This window comes from Prionailurus bengalensis, chromosome B3 (genome assembly GCF_016509475.1).
Source record: "Prionailurus bengalensis isolate Pbe53 chromosome B3, Fcat_Pben_1.1_paternal_pri, whole genome shotgun sequence".
NCBI classification, from domain to species: Eukaryota; Metazoa; Chordata; class Mammalia; order Carnivora; family Felidae; genus Prionailurus; species Prionailurus bengalensis.
The window spans coordinates 109,963,503-109,983,799 of record NC_057355.1 but is presented as its reverse complement, the minus strand read 5'-3'; the positions used below and the strand labels follow the sequence as shown (position 1 = coordinate 109,983,799).

Below are 20,297 nucleotides of genomic sequence, written 5' to 3'. Positions count from 1 at the left end.
AAAAATAATAAATGGAAATAATAAGACCATAAAACCCATTCAGTATCCATAAGGCAGAGAGAACCTACCATTTTGGTGCACTTGCTTTGTAGAGTGCATAAAATGAGATCATACTATGTGTATGGTTTGATATCCTGCCTTTGTTATTTTACATAATGTGAACACCTTTTTGTCACTATTTTCCAATTTATGATACTTGGGTGCTGCATACTATTCTTTTATTTATTTATTTTAAATTGAAGTATAATTAACGTACAGCATTATATTAATTTCAAGTGTACGAGATAATGATTCCACATTTCCATACATTACTCAGTGCTCATTCAATGAACATTTTTATAATTAAATGTGGTACTTCTGATAATGCGATTAGAATAAATATGTATTTCTTTACAGTTGGAATTACTTGTTTAAAATTTAGATAATGCCACTTACAGATATCTAAAATTCACCTGTGTAAGTGGAGGTAGGGCTTATTTTTGAAATTTCTATACCTAAAGTCTCCCTTAGGTCATCTATGATGCTGTATAACCCCAGAGACTTACCTTGGGTCACAGGTCTCTACTTAACCTTCCTTGGACAAATGTAAGGCTATCAGACCGTTGAATTGTCACTGTCACTAACTAAAAGAAAATTTTGGAGTGTCTGGAAACAAATGCTCAAGATTAATTAAATAAATATCCATTATGGTTACCTTATGCTGATCATATGATCACATGATAGTTGTAACCACTTTCTCAATATATGCATGTTTTCTCTTTCTATCCTGGAGTGCCTCATGGTTCTTTAAGGATTTCCAAACTGTCTATGTGGGCAAGAATGTGTAATCTCACTCAACCTCAATCTCTGTCTTTCTGTCTCTCTGTCTCTCTGTCTCTCTGTCTCTCTCTCTCTCTCTCTCTCTCTTCCTCCTCTCTCTCTCCCTCGTCTCTCTGGTTACATGTTGCCTTTTCTCTGGTAATCTTGCTGGCCTGAAGTGTTATAAGATGTTCCCTTCTTCTTCTTCCTTTTTTCTTGTCACTTCTGACTTCAATCTTTGTGATGAAAGCAGATATTTACTCATTTCTGTGGTTAGAGTATAGAAAGCATGTCTTTGGCACAGTGCCTTAATTTCTGAGTCTTCCTTATCCCCATCTTGTTTGGGCAACTGAGTACTCTTGATTTGGAATGGTGAACTGCGGAGTTCAGCTCACCAGTGGATGCTGCTCTGAAGTGAAGAGTTGATTTCTGTGTGATTTCCAGAATTTCAAAAAGATATCCACATTTCACTACAGTATAGCACTCTTTAGGGAACTGTTGATAGCATAACAAATCTGAGTCTCCATGTTTTCCCCAACTCAGCTTCTTAGGCTCTGTAGTGGTGGATGGGGGACCCCCGGGGCTGGGCCCTGAGGCCTTGCATAAAGGTTGGCTCAGGAGAGATGGAAAGGCATCCCTGGGGAATAAGTCATGGCCAGTATTAGTCTGCCTGGAGCATAAGACTTAGTTGCTGAATAATGTATGTTTAATATATGTGCAATCAGTTCCAGATTTATAAATACTGTAACAGCAGATCCTTCTATATTGCATTCTGTCATCTCTACAGAAGAAGCAGAAGAAGGGATGAAACTAAAAAGTCACCTTTGCTCCTTCTAGTCAGATGGAAAAAGTGATGATGGCAGAAGATAATGAAACTATTTGTTAAAATACGATTTTTGTCTTTGTTGTATTTCATACCACTCCAGATTTTCCATCAAGAACTGCATTCAGGGTGATGTTACTTTACATATTATATGACAGTGTTGTACATTGTTATATGTATCTGGATGGGGTTATATACTCAGGCTCTAAATTATGCTAGTATATCAATACCATATATGAAACTGAATAAAAATAGTGATTAGGGTAAGAACTAGTATAGGTACTTGAATACTTATCTTATACCATTTTCCAGGGAAAGGTGACGTATTTGGAGACATCTTCTGGAAGGAAACCACCCTCGCTCACGCATGTGCCAATGTCCGAGCACTAACATACTGTGACCTCCACATCATCAAGCGAGAAGCCTTGCTCAAAGTCCTGGACTTTTATACAGCTTTTGCAAACTCATTCTCAAGGAATCTCACTCTTACTTGTAATCTAAGGAAACGGGTATGTTGCATGTATCCACTTCCCCTTATTAGTATCGATAGAGTTAATATGTCATGCTCTATTAGCTGAGGTGTGGAAAAGGCATTTCATTTTGCACTCGTACATTCTCATTGATTTGAAGTGACATAATTCTCTCCCTTTCTTTATATTTTGTTTCCTTTTTAAGAGGGGGGAAGAAACCCTGAGTATGTGGTTAAAGACTTGAATCTTTATAATTTAAAAGTAAAATGAAAGGCAGAGTTGAGAAACAAGCATACTGTACTATAATATAGTTAGTTCTTGGGGTTTATGATAACTGCCATAAAAATAACGTCAGTGTCCCTTACTTTATTATGTGGATTTTTTAAGTTGGTAAGGTTAATCAGACTGAATGTTTATTTTATATTCCTGACTCTATTTAAATATCCTTTCTCATTTAATGATCAATTCATAAAGCCTATTACCTGTGAATTCTTTCAAAGCAGACTATCTTAAAAAATAATTAGCCACACTGACATGTCCTACAAATTGGTATAGCAATCCTTAACTTTGCACTGCTGTTGCAAATACAATCTTCGTGGCCGTTTTCTTTTTTATTGATGACCGTGACACAAATTTAATTTGCATAAAGACATCCCCTAGCTATGATTTATGGGTCATTGGACATTGGCTAGGGCCCTTTTATTGCCAAGAATGAAATACACATTTGGACAACTGCACTTAAGGAATTTCATCTAAAATAATTGCCTGTCTATGGTGAAGTATTTTGAAATAGCAAGCTTCCTTCCCATTGCCCCCTTAAATAGAACTTTCCCTTTAGTTAACATGGAGGAGAAAAATCAAGCCATGAGACAAATCAGCATCTCTACTGCTGCAGCAGAGAAATGAACATAAGCAAATCAATATAGCTCCCTACTTGGGGTTCTAAGAGAGGATAGGACTGCAGGAGTCATATTCCTCCCAGCTGTGTCACAACATTGGATCTACATTTGAGTAACATTTTCAGGTTATATTTTTGTTAACAAATGTTTATTGAGCACTCACAACCTGCATGACAAAACGTAAGGAGTTGTTGCGAGCACGAGGACTAGAGCCGCAATGCTTAAGGAGCTTACAGCCAAGTGTGACTGGTATATGAAACACAAATATGTGAAACACAGATTTGTACATGTAATTGAAAGTGAAGATGGTGATGAATGGGGAAGAGGGGTACCGAATATGAACTAAACGTGGAATTTTCTTGGTTATTCGTCAGGGAGTGTAGAGTCCCTTTTAAGCAGAAATAAGTCTCCTTCAGTCCATGCTCTACCTTCCCCAGTGCCAAATTCCTCTTCTGCAAGGCAGCCTGTTAGATATTTGAAACTCTTACATCTTATTAAATCTTCTCCAGTATAAATTTTGCCAGTTTTGGAGTCTTCCCACACACCGCGAGATCACCGAAACCCCTATCCATCATCGTTACGGTCCTCAGGACAGATCCTATTTGTCACTGTCCTCCTCAAAGCATGTTGTTTACACAGTACCTCATCTGATGTTTGTAATATTCCTGTGGAAAAAAAAGGACAGTTATTTTCCCTTCAAAACACATGGGGAAACTCAGGCCCAGAGGGATTAATATCAAATAACCAACTGATATATTTGCAGTGCAAGGTCTCAAAGAGGGATAATTACCAGTAGAAAATAAATTCTGGTTCTTCAGAATGAGTCCATCACAGAGCTCTATTGCCTCTTTTTTTTTTTTCTCTTTCACACATCTGAGCATATGTACACCACACCCACCCACCCACACACTGTTGTGAATGCTGAGTGCACACACCTGCATGATTACCTCTGCTAGGAAGAGAGCTAGAGACAGGAAACTGTGTGTTTTTTAATGGGACCCGGGGGTGGTGGACCCACGTCTGCAGGTACTGGTGCCCAAGTTACATCAAATGGCTTCTTCCCTATATACTCTGTTCTCTGTTACAACCTGTGTCCGTTTTTAAAAAAAAAATTTAATAAATTCCAGCCCTTCTTCAATTGATGGATGGTCTCAATAACTTGGCAAAATGTGGGGACAGGTGTGCTGTCGGTCAGTGTCACTTTGTTGTCAGAAAAAAAAAATTCTCTGGCTGGGTGGTTCAGTCGGTCAAGTATTCGACTCTTGATTTCAGCTCAGGTCATGATCTCACGATTTGGTTCTTGGGGTCCAGTCCCGCAACGGGCTCTGTGCTTACAGGGTGGAGGCTGTTTGGGATTCTCTCTTTCCCTCTCTCTCTGCCCCTCCCTGCCTCATGCTCTCTCTCTCAAATAAATAACCATTAAAAAAATTTTAAAAAGTATTCTCATAAAAATAACAGAAAATATCCTCCAGTGACTCATGAGAATATCATTTTCAGAGCCTATTTTAAAACTGTGCACTTCAATACATTTTTTATTTAATAATTGATCTTATGAAATTTTAATAACCCACAGATGAGGCACTATGATTTCCACTTCATTGAAGAAAAAGCTGAGGTTCTGGGAAGGGGACAGCTAGTTACCAAGTCAATTATGGGTCAGGGTTTGCCTTCGAATCCATCCCTGTCTGATTCTAAAACCTAACTCTTTAGGTGATATCATGTTGCTTTGGCTTGTCACGTACTTGATATATTTTTTTCCACAACAATATTCCACAGACACATAAGTTTCTCATTCCCTCACTTTCACTTCATTCCCCACAGAGCTATTAATAAAAGGATATATATTTTTAAGTAGGCTCCACACCCAGCTTGGAGCCCAACACGGGGTTTGAACTCACAACCCTGAGATCAAGACCTGAGCTGAGATCAAGAGTCAAAGCTTAACCGACTGAGCCACTCAGGTGAACCTAATAAAAGGATATTTTGTTCTTGTTGCTATTATTGCAAGCATTCCTGCATTGAAGATTTTTTGTGAATTGCACATTTGTTGTGAATTGCGTAATCAAAACTACGTCCGTAGTATGCTATTGATATCCATAGCTATCATAACCATCATTTAAGGGCATGTCCCTAGTGAGTTGGGGGGAGTGGATTTGGAACCCAGATTTTCAGCCATCACGGATTACAGCTCTGGTTTCATGAGCGCATGAGGTGGCTCAGTGGAGAGGTCTGTAAAGTGTGTGGTTCCTGGTGGTCACAATAATGGGGGGTGTGTCAGTGCTTTAGCTGCTTGCCCCATCTCCATTACGGGAAGATAAGATATTTGTTATGCCAACATAGATCCTGCTAACCATCCTTAAGTTCCTCTCTATACAAATTCTAGAACTAGAACTGGTAATTCCATCCATCAACTAGAGCAGGGGTTGGCAAACTTTCTCTGATAAGGATCAGTCAGTAGATATTTTAGGATTTGAAGGCCACAGAATCTCTGTGTCAATGACTCAGGCTTGCCACTGTAGTGTGAAAGCAGCTGTCTTAACTCAGGGAGCCATAACAAAATACTGTACATTTAAACAACAAGAATTTACTTCACACAGCTCTGGAGGCCGAGAAGTTCGAGATCAAGGTGCGGGACCCAGTGGGTACCCCAGTAAGGGCTCTTTTCTTCCTGGCTTGTAGACCTCTGCCTTTTCTCTATGTCCCCACATGGCTGTGAGTAAGGGAGACAGAAAGAGAGGAAGGGAGAAAGAGAGAGAAAAAGAGAGAGAAAGTTCTCTCTCTAGTGTCTCTTTTTAGGGCAGAATTCTTATCATGAGGACCTCACCTTCATGACCTCATCTAAACCGAATTAGCTCCCCAAAACCTCTTTGTCAAATATCATATTAGGGGATTAGGACTTCAAGATCCGAAGTTTGGGGAGATACAGTTCAGTTCACAGTAGCAGCCAAAGATAATATGTAAATAAGTGAGCATAGTTGTGCTTTAGCAAAATTTTATCTACACAAACAGGTAGCTTCCATGGGCCTTAGTGTGTCAATTGCTGGGAAGGACAATGAGAATGCAAATACAATTCTCTCCCCCTTATATTAGAAATCATCTCTATTACTTGCCGCTCAGGGGTTATCATGCAATGGAAAATACCATACACGAGAGGTGGCTGCAGAAACAGGTCAATAAAATGCATGAGTGAGGTAAGGCTCCTGTGGCTGTTGAAGATCAGTGTTCACACCATACATAAGGGGGGCAGGGGCTCCTTGGTCTGGTTGCACACTGCCTTGGAATGCCAGTCCAGTGTTGCTTGGTCTGCATTTTTTTTTTCCCCAGAGAATCCAGAGGTGCAAATTTTTACACAAAACCACACTAGTTTTGTAACTAATTTGCTTTGGCTTTTTTAAAGATAACATGGTGAAACAATGCAAGTTTGATGAATGCCAGACTGATGAATCCAAGTGTGCTTGCTCTTGGTCCAAATGTTTGTGAACTAAATGGAATGAGTTTATGAACTCTTGATCTCATGATAGTAGCAGCCTGAAATTTTTACCTAAAGCCTGTAAATTTGGATAAGAAAAATTATTACATCTTAATTTTCTTTATTTTCTAAGTGAAATTTAGCTTTCCCTTCAATCATGAAGGTTGCTAACATACTACAGTATTATTAGTATTATTAAATAGTATTATTTACAATTATTAGTATATATTAGTATTATTAAATAGTATTATTTCTTTACCAAAAGAACTCATAGATATTTTCTTATTATATTGTACTTGTTGAAGTGTTTAGGCTCATCACTGCTTAATAATTATGGAAATTATTATAGACCTGCTACTAAGATGAGGTTATTGTGTTAAAAAAGCACAGATGACTATTTTTTGTGAATTCTTTTTTAATATTTTGATAACTGGACTTCAACATACTGTTTTTTTTTCCATTTGCAATACTATATATTTTATTTTGTGCATTTAAAGCAACACAGGCTTCCCTAGACTGCTGGAGATCAAGAACCCCCACACGACAGTCAGAAGCTGAACTAAGTTGAACAAAAGGACGGGTTGGTGTATTTTTCTCAATAATAAGAACACAATTCCATAGTTTTCAGTAAGTTTAAACACATTCAGAAAAGGCATGGAGAGCAACAGCGGAAGGTTGGCTCACTCGCTGACTTGGGTTATGTATTTATGTACTTAATTAAGTGAAGCTACAATTTCCTGGAATGGCAGAATGGTGTTTATTAATTTCTTTTTTAATGTTTATTTATTTTTGAGAGAGAGAGAGAGAGAGCACAAGTGAGACAGGGGCAGGAAGAGGGGGACAGAGGATCCAAAGTGGGCTCCGTGCTGACAGCAGCGAGTCTGATGTAGGGCTCGAACTCGCAAACTGATGACCTGAGCTAAAGTCGGATGCTCAACTGACTGAGCCACCCAGGTGCCCCAGACAAAATGGTGCTTATTAACTTGAGGACCAACCCTCAGGTCCAGGTCTGAAAAGGCAAGCGGCACACCCAGCACAGGTGATCTCTAAATTGTAAAGGATTTTAATCAGACTGTTGAAGCAATTCGTGCATTTCTGCTCATTCTGCCTAGTTGTGATGCAATGAAGTTTACTGTCTGTGTAAAAAGAGTTAACGTAGCAGGTGTGACTGCTGTGCTTTAGAAGACCTGCTTCTAGAGCAGGCTCTTGGCTGGCACCTGGGAACTCAGTTTCAGGAGGGTTCCCATCAGGTTAATGGGTGAGAGTGGCTCACTGTGCCTACTCTGTTTATTCAAACAGTGTGGTCTCTGCTAAACATTTACTTATGGCCACATTAAGTGTGATTGGGATTTTGAGTTGTTTCTAAATATTTCCTTCACTTTCAAGCTAGCATGAACATATTTTCCTCCAGACTGACTATTTGGATGAGTGAGGAGTTTTATTTGCTATTTTTGGTACCTTTTCTGACAAGACCCTTTGACAAAGTGTGGCACAGAGAGTATTGGCTGGCTCAGTGTATATCAGTATGCATCCATCACGGCCCTACTACATACCTAGGCAGTCATGGAGATAAAAGGCCCAGTGCCTGCTCTCTAGGGGCCTGCCATCTAGCAAGAGTCAAATAAATCCTAACAGAGCCCGATAAATGCAATGAGAGGATTACATTCAGGGTAGAGAGTGTGGGTGGGGGTCATAGAGGAGATGAATCCAACTCATCCCAGAGGAAGACACAGGGAGGGATTCCAGGAGGTGATGATGACATGACTGGCATTAGGACTTTATTTTATTTTATTTTATTTTATTTTATTTTACTTTATTTTATTTTATTTCATTATTTTATATTTTATTTTAATTGTGACTGTTCATTTCTATTTATTTGTATATTTATTTAGAGAGCATGAGCAGGGGAGGGGCAGAGAGAGAATCTCAAGTAGGCTCCATAGCTCAGCACAGAGCCTGACTTGGGGCTCAGTCTCACCACCGTGAGATCATGATCTGAGCCGAAATCAAGAGTTGGATGCTTACTGACTGAGCCACCCAGGCACCCCAGGATTTCATTTTAAATGGAATAATATTCAAGAGGAAGGAATGATCTTGCAGACCCCCTAGTCCAATTTATTTTCTTTATAGATGAGAAAACTGAGACCCAGTGAATTAAGTGACTTGCTCAGGTTTGCTTAGCAAATAAGCATCAGGGCTGGGATGGGAATCCAAGTCCTTTGAATTCCATGCTGGTGGTATTTTTACTAGCTAGCCTAGTTTAAAAGCCTTGTGTCGAAGACTGAGTAAAATGAAATACTTGGCTGTGTTCATTTTTAACAGGGAAAAAGGAAGGTAGACGGCATGAGTTTGCCTGTGATTCATAGACTGATTTTAGTGTTTTTCACATCATGATTAGGGATAAAACTAACAGCAGAGCAGAAAAACCAGGCTATCGGCAGTGTTCAGAGTTGTGAACAGGATTCCCAGTCTCAGTGAGAGCCAATGTGTGTGGTGTGGCCACAGCAGGTGTGCTGCTTGCGTTGTGAAGGGTCTCATTTTTAGCAAAAGCATGGAACTTCTGACATATCAGTGTTGTTCAAGAAGTGTTACTGAACACGGTAAAATACTGCTTTGCTGATAATACTATGTTTCTAATATACTCTCTGCTATCTTGTCAATACTTTTAAGAACTATACTGGCTGCCACCCCATTAGTATAAACATGTGTAAAAAAGGAAATTTCTCACATTAAACAAAACTCCTATTTTTTACACCTATTTTCTTAAGAATTGAGCACTTTCACATTAGAAGTTATGAAAAAAAATACTGATAAGTTTCCTGCCAGAAGTGACATTTATTAGTACTAAAAATGTTTGTTGATTAAAAAGGGGGAAGAAGGGGAGGAAGGAAGAAAGATTGGAAGAAAGAAATAAAAGGAAAACAAGTATTTTCATACAGAATTGGGAAAATATGAGATCTGACTGACAGCAGGAAACAGACAGGGAATGAGCTGATACCGAGAACGATTCTTTGTTAGGAATGAGAACTAAGATAACCATGTGGTCAGTTCCAAAAAAAACCAACTGGGAAGAGATCGCTAACTGAAATTTGAAAAGAAAGAAAAATAGTTAAGACCGAACAATGTGAATATAGTCCTAAAATTGTGCAATAAACTGGGCTTCCCTTTTAAAGGTCATGTCTATGGGACATCTGGGTGGTTCAGTGGTTAAGCAACCAACCCTTGATTTTGGCTCAGGTCATGATCTCACGATTCGTGAGTTTGAGCCCCACATCGGGCTCCACACTGTAACAGTGTGGAGTCTGCTTGAGGTTCTTTCTCTCTCTCTGCTCTTCCCATGTGCTCTCTCTCAAAATAAATAAATAAACTTAATAAAATAATGTTTTTAAATACCATATCTATTATGTTAATGAGTAGAAACCCCTCTTGTGGTTCCAGATTGAGTGGTCATGGACAGAGAACTAATGTGTCTTTTCATTCCATGGCTCTGCTGACTTTATTGCTGTTGTCATGAAAATTTCTAAGCCAAACGATTCTAGAGAAATGTTTCCAGTACATCTACTATTATGATGGAGTGGATCTCCTTGGACCTTGATCAAAAGTGATGCCAAATTGGGGCACCTGGGTGGCTCAGTTGGTTAAGCCACTCTGTCTCTCCCTTGCTTGCTCTCTCTCTCAAAAATAGATAAATAAGCTTCAAAAAACTTAAAAAAAAAGTGATGCCAAACTGACACTTGCCCTTAGTTGTGGTCTCAAAGAAACACCTCTATGGTTGCCTTGGAGACCCATCTTGCTCCTAGTTTATGCTCCTTTTTGCTAAACATCTGTATACCCCTTAGTTCAGACACAAGCTAATCCAAGACCTATTAACAGTATTTTATCCCTTGTATTAATCTGTTCAGAATGGATGGTTAAACTGAAAGGTATTGTCTGACAGCCTTCAGGCTAGAAGTTCAAGACCAAAGTGCCAGCGAGGTTGGTGTCTGCTGAGAGTTCTGTCCTTGGGTTGCAGATGGCTGCCTTCTGGCTGTGTGCTCATATGGTCTTTCCTCTGTGAAGGAAGTCTCTGGTGTCTCTTCTTAATCCTGTTGGATCAGAGCCCCAACCTTATGACTTCATTTAACTATGATTGTTTCTTTAGAGGCCCCATCTTCAGAGACAGCCACACTGGGGGTTAGAGCTTAGATATATGATTTGGGAGGAAGACACAACAACCCTTTTTTTTTTAAATTAAATGTGAAGGAGTAACTTTGAGAAGTTTTCTAAAATCAAAACTTACAGCTGAAATAGGTCTGGATTACTGGGGATATGCATCAGCATCAACATTCAGTACTGGCTGCTGTAACTTCTCGGCAATGCATAATTATCATTACTAGCAACACGTTCTTGCCCTCCTACAGTGATTTAAGAAAGGATCCCATTTAAACTTAGAAAAATTTCCCCCCAAGAATGATGAATGCAAATTGTAAATTGGAAAAACAGGACATAAAAGTAGTTATCCCTTTCCTCCCATAAAACCAGGATCCTTTTCCTCAAATGGCAGTATTCTTAAGTAGAGAGTAACAGAAGCCAGCGGGCCATTTATGGGTGGCTAGAGCACCAATCCTGTATTTTAATATCACAGTGGAAAGAAATCGTGGGTTAGGGTCACTCATGCATTAGCACAGGCTCAGAACTCAGTAACTGTTTTTCTTTCCAAAAAGCATTCTTATCCTGGTGAATCCAGTGACACGGAATGTATTTTTTTCTTTGAGCAGTGAAGCATCTCTATAACAATTACCTTTTATAGATGGAAGACAGACTGGAATTGGATACTGAACAGGCTTTGAGTACTTGCTTGGTGTACATGTGTTGCAGCCTACATGTATTTCAGGGATCAGTACTGGCATCTTTGAAGAAGTAGTCTAGGATTCTGATAAGGGGAGTTCCAACTCCACTATTTTCCCCCCTTTCTCCCACCCTGGTACATCAGCTGAACAAAATACGGGAGTATATTCATTCCATATCCCTGCAAGCTCGTATCCAATTAAAAAGACATCACTAAAACACTGTCCACACTTGGAACAAAAGCTAATATGCTCTCCATAAAACTCTGAAGTATTCCAGAGAATCTGTGCTTCTCTCATAGCACTGATTGTGGTACTTGGGTTTCCTATTTGCATGTTTGTTTTTTCAATTAAACAACGAGCTCCTTAAAGTAGGTATTTTTCTGTAATCTCTTTGCCATTGCCAATGACCAGAATAGTGCCTGCTGTGTAACTGAATGAATGAATCAGTGAATGAATGCAAAGTGAATCTGACATACTGGCCAGCATAGTTTTTATCATCACTGACTACAATAATCACTGTCATCCAGAAAAACAAATGATGCCCTTGACGATTTTGGCAGAGAGCCTTATGAAATAGGATTATGAAAAGGACCATTACGAATTAGTGTTAAATCACAATTAGAGCTAACTTCCAGCTGCAGTTTCTAACCATTTCTGCCTGCGGAATCCACACAATGCCCCGTCTCTCTAGCACTTTCAGAAGACAGCAACGTTGACATCACTATTGCGTGAATTTAGATCACCTGATGCCAGGGGCTGTGCTTGTCAGAACAGTGCTTTCATCTCATTCGAAAGGACTTTAAAGAACAAACTTTTTTTCTCATCGTTTCCCTTGTAGAATCTGCATACACCCTTGAGTGTGAGCAGAGAGCTACTATCTTAGCTGATCATCAGGATCGCAAATGCGTGTGAACTACTAGAAACACTGGCCATTTGGGGCGCCTGGGTGGCTCAGTCGGTTAAGCGGCCGACTTCGGCTCAGGTCATGATGTCGCGGTCCGTGAGTTCGAGCCCCGCGTCGGACTCTGTGCTGACAGCTCAGAGCCTGGAGCCTGTTTCAGATTCTGTGTCTCCCTCTCTCTCTGACCCTCCCCCATTCATGCTCTGTCTCTCTCTGTCTCAAAAATAAAATAAACGTTAAAAAAAAAAATTTTAAAATAGAAACACGGGCCATAGCCTGTACCCTGTGGCTTGTAGAAGTTTCACCTCCAAACTCATGTAGCTCTGTACTTTGCAGTTCACACACCGCAGGCCTTGTCTCATTTGGGCTTCAAATCAACACTGGAGGGAAGTGAGCCAAGAGAGGTGAGGCGACTTGCTCGAGGCCACACAGCCAATCGCTGTTCTGAAGTTCCAGCCTCCAGTGTCTCAGCTTCAGGCTGGCGCTCACTCCGCTGATGGTGGTTGAAAGAGGCAGACTTTCAGCAATTCCAGAAGTTTATCATGTGCATTTAGAGGAAGCAGAGACTTAATTATGCAGTCTTTTGATTCCTTAAGCTGCTTCTATTTAGGGCTGTCTTGATCTGCTTCCAGACAGAATAAAAACTTTTCCACATTTAGCTCTCAGGACATAGGTTCACAGATCCCTCACTCTTCAGTAATACCTCCAAAGCAGCTATTTAAGGACAGTGTTTCTCAAGTTTCAGAGTGGGGCTGAATTCGGTAAGTTACCAACATACTTGAAGGGAGATCATACTGTCTGTTTGATAGCTCCCCTTTTCAAAACTAGAGTTTATTTTTATTGCAAGAAAATATGTCTTCTAGTAATAAATGAGGGAATAAGCATTTAGTATAGTCAGAAGAGTATTTAACCTAAGAAATGATAAAATTATAATTTTATAAATTATTTTTCTTGGGAATCCTCAAAGTAGCCAACAATCCACTTGAAACATCTGATTTTATTTTAGGGCTGAATCCTGCCTTACAATAGTGCCTTTTTAGGGGTGTCATAGCTGGATACCAGACTATTCATTTCCATGTGTCAACAACCACTTCTTAATTCTCAACAATTAATATTTGATGAAGGGACCTCTGGAAGTACAGTGCTATATCACGCCATCTTCATTTGCAGGAAACCCCTCCTTTTGAATGAAAAAAAGCAAGGATTTCTATTAAGACCGAGGGGCGCCTGGGTGGCTCAGTTGGTTAATCGTCCCACTTCAGCTCAAGTAATGGTCTCACAGCTCTTGGGTTCGAGTCTCATGTCAAGCTCTGTGCTGACAGTTCAGAGCCCAGAGCCTGTTTCAGACTCTGTGTCTCCCTCTCTGCCCCTCCCCTGCTCACATTCTGTCTCTGCCTCTCTCTCTCTCCCTCAAAAATAAACATTAAAACAAATTTAAAAAATATATTAAAACAGAAATGTACATAATATTTGCTTCCCTAATTTCTTTAGGTATTGATTTGAATTTTGAATATACACAATTTTTCCTATATTTGTTTCTTATGTATCTTTTTCCTTCTCTGTTATGGAAAAAGAAGTCAATGGATCACCTATGATTGTACGTATAATATGTATATAATATAAAATATATACTATATAATAATAGGTATGTATTTTACATATGTGTGTATACAGACACACACACACACACACACACATATATATATATATATATAATGTTAACTTTGGATCTGTTCATGGATCAGTACTTTAGTATATTTTTAGGTAGAGCTCTTTGGGGGTGTTCCTCCCACCCAACCCCCAAGTTAACATCTAAATTTGATGATATAGTTTGTCCTTGTAGGAATTTCTTCCCATCAGTTTTTGAGCTTAATCCACTGACTCAGCTTCTTCTATTCTCTGAGGAACCTCAGAAAATATCAAGATCAATAGACGTGTATTCAAAAGGTTTCTGTGTTGATTCTAAGTAGTTTGTAACATTTTACAACAGATTTTGAAAGGCTTTTGGTTATTCAAAGGGGCGTTTTCAAGATGTTTACAGTGCCAAAAAAGTGAAATAAATATTATATTTAAAACATATCAATGTATGTAGAATAGGAAGCATTTTAGAGCATTATATACATTTTGCAAACAAAAAAAATAGAGATCTGCTCTGTGGTCAGATTGAATTCTTAATAGTTAACGATTATGACCAAAATAGTATCTGTCTTCCTGGAATGTCCGTTTTTTTCCCCATCTGAAAGGTGCATTTAATAGATTTTGACATTCTAATCAAGTGATCTTTCCCCAAAGGAGTCAAATCAAGTCATTCTACTAAATAATCAGAGACACTCAGATGACCCAGCGAGGCTACAGTAATTTCTCCCAGAGAAAGTCATTCATTTTCTGCCTCTTCTTTCTGAATCAGGTTATACTTGATTTAACCCAACACTTTCAGAAGTTGACATTTGATGTCACTGGGGTTTGCGCTGTGTCCACAGTTTCATCCTTTAGAGAGCGTTGTCAATCTGCAGCGGTTCAGCAGAGGCTCCATCCCTCAGGAAACTCACAATCTGGAATGCAAATTGCAGGCTAAACATGGGAACTGCTCATTTTGCGTGCAGGAATCAGCCAGGTTCCCCTAACAACAGGGCACAGAGGTGATGCTGGGCACTGGACCCTGGCCAGGGATTTGCTTCCCTCTCTTACAGGTATTTTAGCAACTACTTTAAAGGTGGCTGTGAATGGCATCATAATCCCAGCATGTGAAATGGGTAATATGTAACACAGGTCCTTTGAAAGTTAGTTTCCCGTGGCAGGAAGATACATACCTCCTCCTGAGTGAGAAAATTAGTGTTTCCTAATGTTCGGAAATTCAGAGACTGGATGTCAGATGGCCTACTTAGCCATTATAGAGTGCACTGTTGCGTGGGGAAGGGTCTGTTGCACCTGAAAAAAGCAAGCACGAGAGATCAGATCCAGCCTTCTGGATTTATGATTCCATAAAGTGAGGCTGACTGCCGGCTTATGAATAGTAACATTCTCACACCTGACGGTCACCAAGTGGCTTGTTAGAGAAATCCACTGGGAAGACTTTCTCCACAGACTGTTTGGGAGTGGGAGTGGTGGTGTGGAGCAAAGAACAATGGCTGGCAGGGCCTCATTCCCTTTACTCTAAGGCAGCTGACTTCTCCCAAGAAGTCCACAAAGAAGGTCTTAACATGGATGTTCGCCCTGGTGAGAAAACTAGGAAAGCAGATTTGGATTTGGTGGCTTTGCCAGTCCAAAAAATCTCTCTTATGGGGCTCCTAGGCCATTCTACTTGGCACATTCCTTTTAGAAGGGTGTTTTTAATTGTGAACCAGCAACTCTATGGAGGTTGACAACATTAATGAAGCTCAAACAATGAGAAAGAGACAGACAGAGAGAGAGAGAGGGAGAGAGAGAGAGAAATCTTTAAAAATTCAAAGACACATCAAGACAAGTCTGTCAGAAGAAAAGATTTGCAACACATGTAATTATATGAAAATGTATCAATGCTCGAGGGTAAGCTGGCTTTACTATAAACCAAACAGCATATAAGACACTTGAATTTAGAGTTTTGGAGTATATTTTATAAAACAAACATATCTCCTTCTGGAAGCACAGGTGCCTCACGGTCTAATATCCATAGCCCAAAAATAAATTTGCCATTGATGCCATAGAACTTCAAACTATCCAAGTATTTTTTTCATTTTTTTCCAAACTCTTTTCAGGAAAATGTGAGCAATTTAGAAAACTGCTACTTTCGATTCCAGAGAGTGGCAGGATTCAATAGCCAGGTGTGCTCCAGTGTGTCAAAGATGTAGCCGCTTAATTTTGGTTAAAGAAGACCAGAGATGTATCTAATATCTCACCAAATAAAATCTATCTACTGTGAGTGACCTGGACTAGAATCAAGAAAAACTCTAACCATTTGTAGAGCAAAAAAAGTGGTTATTTTAAATGGAGAGCAAGGGCAAAGATATTCCTTTGGTGAGATATAAAAAGACTCCTGGTCTCCAAACATTGTGAAAATATGGCACAGAAAAATCATCAAGATTTGGACAAATGGAAGACAAGTTGGGAAAAACTATATTATGAAACTTGAATTGCTATTTTATAAAAGAAACCAATCAATCACCTTATCCTGTGACTTCAGCTCCTTCCTCAAGGATCATCTTTGCTCCCACTTTCTCCATTCACCTCCTGCTCTCCAGCTGTATGGGATCTCTATTTTCTCTGTATCATTTTTTCAATATTTACTGTATGTTGCTTTGCAGGGTTATATGTATTGAATAGACGCCCTGTCTTCACACATTGACTGTTAAGCTGTTAAAGATAGAGAAATGGCTACTATGCCATATTTCCACCTGCTCTTTGTACTCTAGCACTCCAGTGACATTTTGTTGATTGAATAACAATATTGCAGAGTTCACTGATTTAAAGCAAGGTGTACTGCTTCCCTTTCTAGTAGTAGAGCCTGACACCCATGGAGGAGTATGTCTGGAGAGGAAAGTAGCAGGAAAAGAGGTATCTGCTCTATATATTTTTTTAATTCTGATAACTACTGGGCTCCTTTTGAATGTAGATTTCATAAGAATTTGCAAAAGTTACACTTCAGAGACATTAGAAAATTCTTTGGGGCAGGGCGCCTGGGTGGCTCAGTCGGTTGAGCGTCCGACTTCAGCTCAGGTCATGATCTCGCGGTCCGTGAGTTCGAGCCCCGCGTCAGGCTCTGTGCTGACAGCTCAAAGCCTGGAGCCTGTTTCAGATTCTGTGTCTCCCTCTCTCTGACCCTCCCCCGTTCATGCTCTGTCTCTCTCTGTCTCAAAAATAAATAAACGTTAAAAAAAATTAAAAAAAAAATTCTTTGGGGCATTAAACATAAAACATGTAGACTTGCCATTGGGTTACTGTGTGCAAATACATCTTAACTGGTTAAAATTTGTCCCAAAATAGTAAAGAGAAATGGCAATATTTGGGATTCTCCAGGAGGCACTTGAATTACTTCTTTGCTAGAAGTAGATGTTCAATTTAGAATAAATCTTTAGTTGTTTTGGTGAAGGAAAAAGGGAAAGCATGTCCTAAACACATCGCTCCTTTGCTCTTAAACTGGAGGTGGGAGAAGTGGGCCATAGCTTTCACCCAGTTCAGAAATAAAAGTGATCTTATTGGCACCCATAGGCAAAGGGCATCTATACTCTTTCCCAGGGAATGTTCTGACATCTCTCTTCGTAAGGACTAGAAAGCCAGCTTTGGGTTCAAGTGTATGATCTTGTGCACTTGGGTTTACTCACTATGCCTCTGTTTATGCATCTGTAAAATGAGATTAACGGTAGCCAATGAAGAGCCATTGAGTGCTTAAGTGCTAGTCACTTTTCTAAATGCAGAATATCTAGGAGTGAATAAACGAGATATGTTCCCTGTCCTCATGGGGTTCAGGATCTAGTGCCTGCCTCACAGAGTTGTTGGGCTAAATGCATACAGACTATCCCACATGAGGTTTTAGTGGAAGTTAGCAGTGATGATGGCAGTGGTAATGGTGATGAAGACAGTGATATGGATGCGTTTCATAAATGGCAATGCCAGACTGGTGCCCAAGATTCTCTCCCAAAATTCTTTTTTAAAAAAAAAATTTTTTTTTCAACGTTTATTTATTTTTTGGGACAGAGAGAGACAGAGCATGAATGGGGGAGGGGCAGAGAGAGAGGGAGACACAGAATCAGAAGCAAGATTCAGGCTCTGAGCCATCAGCCCAGAGCCTGACGTGGGGCTTGAACTCACGGACTGCGAGATCGTGACCTGGCTGAAGTCGGATGCTTAACCGACCGCGCCACCCGGGCTCCCCTCTCTCCCAAAATTCTAATGGGAAGAGAAGTTCAGTATTGTCTCAGTATTAGTTGGGTCTGTCTGTCACTGGTGCTAAGAAAGTAAGAGAAATGATAACAAAGTACCTCGATATCTAGTCATCTCTGTAGAAGATAGAACCCCCCTCTTATAAACAAAATCCAACAGGTAACGACAAGGAATTCCATATGCAATAGTGAAATAGGCTGAGAACTGCAGAAATAAACATTTTCTACACTTGCCCAGAATAATGTTGATTTTTCCCAAAGGAAAGGCCTACTTTCTTCGGTTAACACAAAACAATATCTCCCTCCACCTCTTTCTAAACTCCACACATTCAGCATAACTTCTGTTACGAGTAAACTCCCCACTGTGGTCTCTAACATTTGATGAAATTATTTGGTGAACGATACATATTAAGAAAACAGGCAGGGGTTGAATGTCAAGTCCAGATCTTGCCACTTTTTGCTCACGGATTGCATTTCTCTAGCCTAGGTTAATAAGCAGCGTCCATGCTCCCCTTTGTTGTGCATGCTAAGATTAGCGTTAGCCAATTTAATTTGATCTAAAAACTTGCACTTTAACTATAGGTTCTAAACTTATCCTAAATGACATCTATCGAGTTTGTCTGAGCATTCTGCTTTCCATTGAAATAGTCCTCCCCACCTTGCCCCCGTGGCTATAGAAACAGTTATTTACATAAATGTGTTTGCCTTAATGGGTGACACTCAGGGGACGCATTGGGGAAAATGGAAAAAAAGCTTTCCAATCTGTGCCTACTATTAACCCAGTAGTTTTGTAAACCAAGAGCTCGGTTCATTCTTTTATTTAGAATCTGAAGCTAAATTTGCATTGAACTTTTAGAAGTGAAAGGCAACTACATTTCCTTTCATAAAATTTTCATTTCACCTGCTCTTAACATTAGGACATCTCTGAAGGACTGACTTAAAAAACAATACTAGTTGTATCCATTCATCTGCTCAGGAGAGAACACAATAAAGAAAGGCCACTGGTAATGTGAAGAAAGAGAAATATTGCTTGAACAAGCTCATTCCACTAGTCAAATTTGTCAAAGAAAAGGTGAGCTAATATCATTCCTTTTTATAATATTCTCTGCAAGAAAAAGTTGCTCATTTTATTCATGCTTGACATTTCATAGTAAAGGTAACATTCATTTTTAATGAAAAATATTCCACAGGATTATTAATTAAAGGGAATGCAGGAAGAGAGATCTGTCATTTAAAAAGAGAGCAACTCATGAACGAGAGAAAGTCTCCAGTCAAAAATGCAGCTCAGTGAACTTCTCTCAGGATTGCTGGCTGGCTGGGCACCAGCGTGACCCTCACCCTCTATCCTGGATAGCACCCATGTCATCTGGGCATGGGTTCTTTTGCATCAGAGCTTTGGTAAACTTGGAGTTCTAGCCCCTTTAGCTTATTGCTTGAATCTTTGATTATACTTCTTATTTTGGGCCCATTGTTCTCACCAAATTGTAAACTACTTGAGGTCAAAGATTGTGAATAATGTAATCATAGCACTTAGAGGAGAATTTTGTGCTGTACAGTTCAAAAAACGTTTGGCAGGAGAGTGCATCAATATTTGAGTGCCTCCTATTTATAAGAGGACTGAATATAGTTATTATTACATGGATTTATGTTCCCCTGGCATAAATAATATCTGTAAGAAGGGGTTAAAGAGGTTAGAGTTGTTTAATTTGTTGAAGAGAAGTTAATGCTATAAAAAAATGTGGAACATAGCAAGGTCATGAGAAATTGTAACACATATTTTCCCTTTGATGAGGTCATACTTCCTTCCCACCTCCTGGAACTTCCAGTCTTTCCTCTCTCCCCACTCCCTACACCTTCTTCTCCACACAGCTCTCTGGAGCTTAGAAATAGCCACTCTTTGGCCAAGTCTGATATCTATCTTTTGAGGCATTGTGGAAGTGCAAGAGATCATAGAGTATCCTTATGTTCAGCCCATATTTGGAACCAACTGAAAGATCAAAATACGACGATTATTACTAAGGAAGCTGATGGGAGGATATGGGTTTAGGGCTTTATCAAGTGGACTTTATGCCATGTTAGCCCTGATCCAGGCATATTTACTATCTAGACACTGGTCTGGCTGGGAAACCAAAGCTCTTTCCCAACCAGGGAACCTGCTCTGATACACTCATGCCTCCGTCCATAGGCCAAAATGCCCCCTCTTTGCAGGAAGGACTCCTTAAAAGGGGAGAGGAAATGGACAGGCTCCAACTT

The 20,297-nt window shown here is 39.7% G+C and overlaps 1 protein-coding gene across 1 annotated transcript in view; it reads left to right on the top strand.

The window, feature by feature from the left end:
* KCNH5 (potassium voltage-gated channel subfamily H member 5) overlaps positions 1-20,297 on the top strand; it is a 309,803-nt gene that overhangs the window by 248,894 nt on the left and 40,612 nt on the right. Inside the window, exon 10 of the mRNA XM_043556311.1 lies at positions 1,934-2,130. Within this exon, the coding sequence (XP_043412246.1) occupies positions 1,934-2,130 (197 nt within the window). The remainder of the gene's footprint in view (positions 1-1,933; positions 2,131-20,297) is intronic.